This window comes from Danio aesculapii, unplaced genomic scaffold (genome assembly GCF_903798145.1).
Source record: "Danio aesculapii unplaced genomic scaffold, fDanAes4.1, whole genome shotgun sequence".
NCBI classification, from domain to species: Eukaryota; Metazoa; Chordata; class Actinopteri; order Cypriniformes; family Danionidae; genus Danio; species Danio aesculapii.
This window is the reverse complement of record NW_026613858.1, coordinates 12501-20000: the sequence shown is the minus strand read 5'-3', so window position 1 is coordinate 20000 and position 7500 is coordinate 12501. Positions and strand designations below refer to the sequence as shown.

The window sequence follows — 7500 nt, the reverse complement described above, 5'->3', positions numbered from 1 at the left end:
AGGTTTCGTGTGGACGCAGACAGCCTGACCATCTCAGACGTGTCGGAGAGTGACGCGGGTGTGTACACGTGTGTGGTGAACACGACACTGGACCAGGACTCAGCCAGCGCTCAGCTCACGGTGGTCGGTGAGTGTGTGTGTGTGTGTGTGTTTAACTCTGCATTCACACTGAGCGCTGCAGACTCAACCTAACACTGTTCCTCTGACTCCGCCCACTCCTCTGATACGCCCTCAGAGGCCACACCCACCCCCGCCCTGATCTACGGTAAACACTCGCGTCCCATGATGCACTGCGCATGACGTAGTGTGTGTGTGTGTTATGATTGCACGTCTCTTATTTTGAGTTTTTTTATTTAAGATTCTCAGAGGATTTGAATCTTTGAGAGTCGTTTGCAGAAGATTCAGATCATGAATCACTCCCAGAGTCATGTGATTCCAGTAAACGAAGCTTCATTAGACTGAATCCTCATTATAGCTTCATCAGTTCAGTTCAGTGACTCTTCAAACTGAATCATTTGTAACTGAACACACTTGACTCTGCATGGAGCGAACACTTGCATTGATTCGTAAAGGTGTGTGTGTGTGTGTGCATGTGTGTTCAGTTGTTTACTGTGTTATGAGCCATTTCAAGCTTTTCAAGTCAGTGAGTCATTTAGCAAAACATTTGATTCAGTTGATTCAGTCTTGAGGAGCTCATCTCCCGTCAGTGAATGAGGGATTCAGTGGTGAATTGAATCTTTTGTGTGTGTGGTTGTGGTTCAGATGTTCGTGCATGAATCACTGCAGCATGTGTTCATCATGTTGATCTGATCATGTGACTCATTTGAACTGATCGATTCGTGTATTTGACTCTTCAGAACAGCCGGACGCGCCTACTGATCTGGAGCTCACAGACCCGGGAGCGAGGAGCGTTCAGCTCACCTGGACACCTGGAGACGAACACAACAGCCCTACCAAGAGTATGACACACACACGCACACACACGCACACACACACACACACACACACACAAATGTACATTTAAATGGTGTTAATGAGATGCAGGTTGTGTGAGATGTGCTCTATAAATGTGTGTGTGTGTATGTGTGTGTGTGTGTGTGTGTGTGTGTGTGTGTGTGTGTGTGTGTGTGTGTCAGAGTTCCTGATCCAGTATGAGGACGCTCTCCATCAGAGCGGTGTCTGGCTGAACCTGACGGAGGTTCCGGGTTCGAGGACGACGGCTCACCTGAAGCTCTCCCCGTATGTGCACTACAGCTTCAGGGTGCTGGCGCTCAATGATGTGGGATACAGCCGACCCAGCAGAGCCTCACGCCAGTACAGGACCAGTCCCGCTGGTACACACACACACAATACCACACATAAACACACACACACACACACTTATTAACACACATACAAACACTTATTAATACACACACACACACACACTCACACAAACACACAAACACACACTCAAATACACAAGCACACACTTATTAAAACACAAATAATATAAACACACACTTATATACACACACACACACACACCCTCATATAAACACAAGCACACACTCAAAAACATACTCATTAAAACATAAATAATATAAACACACTCAAATACACACACACTTATAAACACACACACAAACACACACTCATAAACACAATCATTAAAACACAAATAATACAAACACACGCTCAAATACACACACACACTCATATAAACACACACTCAAATACACACACACACACACTCATATAAACACACGCTCAAATACACACACACACACTCATATAAACACACACTCAAATACACACACACACTCACACACTCATAAACACACTCATTAAAACACAAATTATATAAACACACGCTCAAATACACACACACACTCATATAAATACACACACACAAACACACACTCATAAACACAATCATTAAAACACAAATAATACAAACACACACTCAAATACACACACACACACTCATATAAATACACACACACAAACACACACTCATAAACACAATCATTAAAACACAAATAATACAAACACACGCTCAAATACACACACACACACTCATATAAACACACACTCAAATACACACACACACTCACACACTCATAAACACAAATTATACAAACACACTCCCAAATACACACACACACACTCATATAAACACACAAACACACACACATTCAAATACACACACACTCAAATACACACACACTCATATAAACACACAAACACACACACATTCAAATACACACACACTCAAATACACACACACTCATGAAAACACACACACACACGCACACTCATAAACACACTCATTAAAACACAAATAATAAATACACACTCATATACACACACTCGTGAACACACTCAATAACACATAAATAATATAAACACACACACTCATATAAACACACACTCAAATACACACACACTTATAAACACACACTCATAAACACAATCATTAAAACACAAATAATACAAACACATGCTCAAATACACACACACACACACTCATATAAACACACACTCAAATACACACACACTCATATAAACACACCCTCAAATACACACACACACACACTCACACACTCATAAACACACTCATTAAAACACAAATTATATAAACACACACCCAAATACACACACACACACATATAAACACACAAACACATACACACACACTCAAATACACACACTAATATAAACACAAACTCAAATACACACTTTCATAAACACACTCATTAAAACACTAATAATATATACACACTCATATACACACACTCGTGAACACACTCAATAACACCTAAATAATATAAACACACACACTCATAAAAACACACACTCAAATACACACACTCATATAAACACACACTCATAAACACAATCATTAAAACACAAATAATACAAACACATGCTCAAATACACACACACACACTCATATAAACACACTCAAATATGCACAAATACACACTTGTATAAACACATGCACACACTCATTAAGACGCTTATACACACACACACACACACACACACACACACACACACGTGATTGACATGCTACATTGTTTCTCTGCAGCTCCGGATGAGAACCCCAGTGAGGTCAAAGGTCACGGCACTGAGCACAATAATCTGGTCATAACATGGAAGGTGAGTAAGAGTTCATGTGTGTGTGTGTGTGTGTGTGTGTGTGTGTGTGTGTGTGTGTGTGTGTGTGTGTGTGTGTGTGTGTGTGTGTGTCTCTGTGTGTTTGTGTATGTCTTACTCTGTGTGTGTATATGTGTGCTCATGTATATGTGTGTGTGTGCAGCCGCTGACCCCTCTGCAGGCCAATGGTCCGGGTCTGCAGTATAAGGTGATGTGGCGTCAGCAGGAAGTGGAGCAGGATTGGTCGTTCGTCACCGTGGCGAACGTCTCCAGGTTCGTGGTTTCGGGAACGCCCACGTTTGTGCCGTACGAGCTGAAGGTGCAGGCGCTCAACGACTATGGCCACGCCCCCAAACCCAGCGCTGTGATTGGTCACTCCGGAGAGGACTGTGAGTCACACTCTCAGCCAATCACAACTCACTCACTCACTCACTCACTCACTCACTCATTCTCCTTAAGCTTAGTCCCTTATTCATCAGGGGTCACCACAGTGGAATGAACCACCAACTATTCCAGCATATGTTTTACACAGCAGATGCCCTTCCAGCTGCAACCCAGTACTGGGAAACACCCATACGCATATACACACACACACACACACACACACACACACACACACACACACACTCATACACTACGGCTAGTTTAGTTGATCAGTTCCCCTATAGCGCATGTGTTTGGACTGTGGGGGAAACCGGAGCACCCGGAGGAACCCACACCAACACGGGGAGAACATGCAAACTCCACACAGAAACACCAACTGACCCAGCCGAGACTCGAACCAGCAACCTTCTTACTGTGAGGCCACAGTGCTGACCACTGAGCCACCGTGCTGCCCACAATCAGATCAACAGTGTGTTCAGATGAGACTGACCCCTGCTGGACACTACAGAGAATACACAACCAACAGCGTGTGTGTGTGTGTGCGTGCGTGCATGCGCGTGTGTGTGTGTGTGTGTGTGTGTGTGTGTGTGTGTGTGTGTGTGTGTGTGTGCGTGCGTGCATGCGTGTGTGTGTGTGCACACTGATATATATATCCTCATAGTTATATTCATGGTCATCCCGCTTGTGAAGGTATTTAACTCCCAGAATGCACCTGTCAGTTCCCTCTGCAGCTCCAGAAGCGGTGCAGGTGCTGGTTCTGAACAGTACTGAGGCTGAGGTGAGCTGGACACACGTTCCCCAGCGCTCGGTGCGCGGACGCCTGCAGGGATACAGGGTACAGTCACACACACACACACACACACACACACACACACATCATGTGCTGTCTGCAGCGCTGTCTGTCATAGCAGCTTTACAAACACTCGTTTGGAGACATTTGTGTGTGTGTGCGTGTGTGCGTGTGTGTGCGTGTGTGTGTGTGTGTGTGTGTGTGTGTGTGTGTGCGCGTGTGTGTGTGTGTGTGTGTGTGTGTGTGTGTGCGCGTGTGTGTGTGTGTGTGTGTGTGTGTGCAGGTTCATTACCGGCGCGAGCGCAGTCTGCACCGCCACAACTCTCACCATGGAGAGCAGCGCAGCGAGACCTTCAGCTCGGGCAGCAGCAGCGGCCGCCTGACAGACCTGCAGCCCTACAGCCTCTACAGCCTGCACATCACTGCGCTGAGTGGACGCGGAGAGGGGCCCGCGAGCACCACACACCGCTTCCAGACGCCGGAGGGAGGTGAGGGACACATGCGGGACGCTCAGAGCACGCTAACACACTCGTCTGTGGCTCATCATCTGAGTGTGTGTGTGTGTGTGTGTGTTTCTTTAGTTCCCGGAGCGCCGGCGTCCCTGCGTGTGTCTGCAGCTGATCTGGAGTCAGTGCTGCTGGAGTGGAGCCCACCGCACCAGAGGAACGGCAGACTGACAGGATACACACTCCGCTACCACACCGGTGAGACACACACACACACACACACTTCAGAATCCTCCTAATCGTGTATTAGTGATCAATAAAGCCCCTCGGTGAGCAGAAGGCTGTGTGTTACTGTACAGCGGAGTGTATTCCCCCTGTCCGTGTCCTCTGGGTGTGTGCGCTCCTCCAGCTGTGTTGTGTTTGTGCCGTGCTGCTGTGTGTTTATGTGGCTCGAGCTTCTGATTGGCTGAATTAACGTGACCCCGCCCCTCTCGCCCCACCCCGCCCCCAGTGAGCGGCAGCAGTGATGCGGGTGCGCTGCAGGAGCTGGAGCTGCCGGCCAATCACAGCAGTGTATCGGTGCACAGCCTCCAGCACAGCACACGCTACAGGTTCAGCCTGAGCGCCAGGACAGCGCAGGGGTCCGGCCCGCCGCTCACACAGGAGACCCTCACCGTGCTGGACAGAGGTACACACGCTACTGTGCGCGCGCTTGCTGTGTGTGTGTGTGTCTGAAACACTCTTCATAAACCACTGCTGATGTCTTTATTAACCTTCTTATGAATGTCTTTCTTCACACTCCTGATGCTGCTCTTCTGCGCGCGCGCGCGCGCGCGCGTGTGTGTGTGTGTGTGTGTGTGTGTGTGTGCGTGTGTGTGTGTGTGTGTGTGTGTGAGTGAGAGATATTTCTGTATGATTCTGTGCATGTGTGCTCTTTGCGAGGTGTGTGTGTATAAAAGTATATCTGAGTGTACTTTTCTGCATGTGTGTGTGTGTGTGTGTATGTTTGTGTGTGCATAATTGCATGTGTGTGCTTTGTATGAGTGCATGTGTGTGTGTGTGTGTATGTGTGTGCGCACGTATTGTGTGTTTTCATGTGTGTTTATGCCTTGTGTGCATGTGTGTGTGCTTTGTATATGTGTGTTTGTGTGTGTGTGCACATATTTTGTGTTTTTTCGTGTGTGTGTGTGTGTGTGTGTGTGTGTGTGCTTTCGTTTGTGCATGTGCTATGTATGTGTGTGTGTGCATGTGTGTCTTTGTGCATGTTTGCCAGTGTGTGTGATTTTTGTGTGTGTGTATGTACCTTGTGTGCATGTTTACATGTGTGTGTGCATATTGTGTGTATGTGTGTGTATTTTGTATTTTGTGTGTATGTGTATGCTCTTCTGCGTGTATGTGTGCGTGCATGAGTGTATGTGCAAGTTTCTGTGTGTGTGTGTGTGTGTGTGTGTGTGTGTGTGTGTGTGTGTTGTTTCTGTGTGTGTGTGTGTGTGTTGTTTCTATGTGTGTGTGTTTTCCAGGATCTCCAGCACATGCCCCTCCCCCTCAGTACACGGGTACAGTGAGATGATCAGTAGCTCCGCCTCTAACACGCTAACGTCACATGTCATTCTCACACTCACACACTCACACGGTCAGATCAGCCGGGTCAGGGGTCATAGATCTGGGGTCAGAGGTCAGCGTGTGATGTGTGTGTGTGTGTGTGTCTCTGTGTGTCCAGCGGGCGGCGCTCCTGCGTTCGGGAACCTCAGCTGGTCTGTGAGCGGGGCCGGAGCCCTCATCAGCTGGCAGTACTGGGGCCCCGACACACACCTCTATGTTGAATATATGATAGACGACAGTAAGAGCCTGCACGAGTGTGTGTGTGTGTGTGTGTGTGTGTGTGTCGTACCGTCAACACATTCACTAGAGATCATCTAGACACTCATGAGCAGCAGGACACACTGCAGAGAGAGAGAGAGAGAGTGTGTGTGTGCGTGTGTATTAGAATGTGTATGTGAGTGTTTGTGTATTAGTGTGTGTGTGTGTGTATTTGTGTGTATATTAGAGTGTGTGTGTATGCATTAGAGTTTGTGAGTGTGTGTTTTTGAGTGTGTAGTGTATGTAAGTGTGTGTAGTGTATGTGTGTGTATTTGTGTGTATATTAGAGTGTGTATGAGTGTGTGTGTATGTGCGAGTTTGTGTGTGTGTATGCATTAGAGTATGTGAGTGTGTGTGTGTGTATTTGAGTGTGTAGTGTATGCGAGTGTGTGTGTGTGTGTGTGTGTATTAGAGTGTGTGTGTGTGTGTGTATGTACGAGTATGTGTGTGTGTATGCATTAGAGTATGTGAGTGTGTGTGTGTGTGTATTTGAGTGTGTAGTGTATGCGAGTGTGTGTGTGTATTTGCGTGTGTGTGTGTGTGTGTATTAGAGTGTGTGTGAGTCTCTGCAGTGTGTTCAGTGTTAGTCCTCCAGCAGTGAGTGCAGGTGTGTGTGTGCGCCGGCTGATGCGTGTGTGTGTGTATCCGCCTCAGATGGCACAGACTGGCACAGCGAGCGGGTGAACGGCTCTCAGCTGCACCTGCTGCAGGCTCTGCAGGCGGGCCGGCTCTACAGGGTGCGGCTGCTGGCCCGAGACCACGGCTCCTCCATCCACCAATCAGAGGAGCTGCTGGTGCGGGTGCCAGGTGAGGGAGGGGCTGCGGGACACACAAACACATATACACACTCTAATACACACACACACGCACACACACAGA

At 47.4% G+C, this 7500-nt stretch overlaps 1 protein-coding gene across 1 annotated transcript in view; it reads left to right on the top strand.

Annotated features, from left to right (window-relative positions):
• LOC130220471 (neuronal cell adhesion molecule-like) overlaps positions 1-7500 on the top strand; it is a 22384-nt gene that overhangs the window by 6537 nt on the left and 8347 nt on the right. The window contains exons 11-21 of the mRNA XM_056452748.1: positions 3-127; positions 858-959; positions 1137-1334; positions 3074-3144; positions 3305-3530; positions 4245-4360; positions 4599-4803; positions 4897-5019; positions 5273-5482; positions 6482-6619; positions 7285-7428. Coding sequence (XP_056308723.1) covers positions 3-127; positions 858-959; positions 1137-1334; positions 3074-3144; positions 3305-3530; positions 4245-4360; positions 4599-4803; positions 4897-5019; positions 5273-5482; positions 6482-6619; positions 7285-7428 — 1658 coding nt within the window. The remainder of the gene's footprint in view (positions 1-2; positions 128-857; positions 960-1136; positions 1335-3073; positions 3145-3304; positions 3531-4244; positions 4361-4598; positions 4804-4896; positions 5020-5272; positions 5483-6481; positions 6620-7284; positions 7429-7500) is intronic.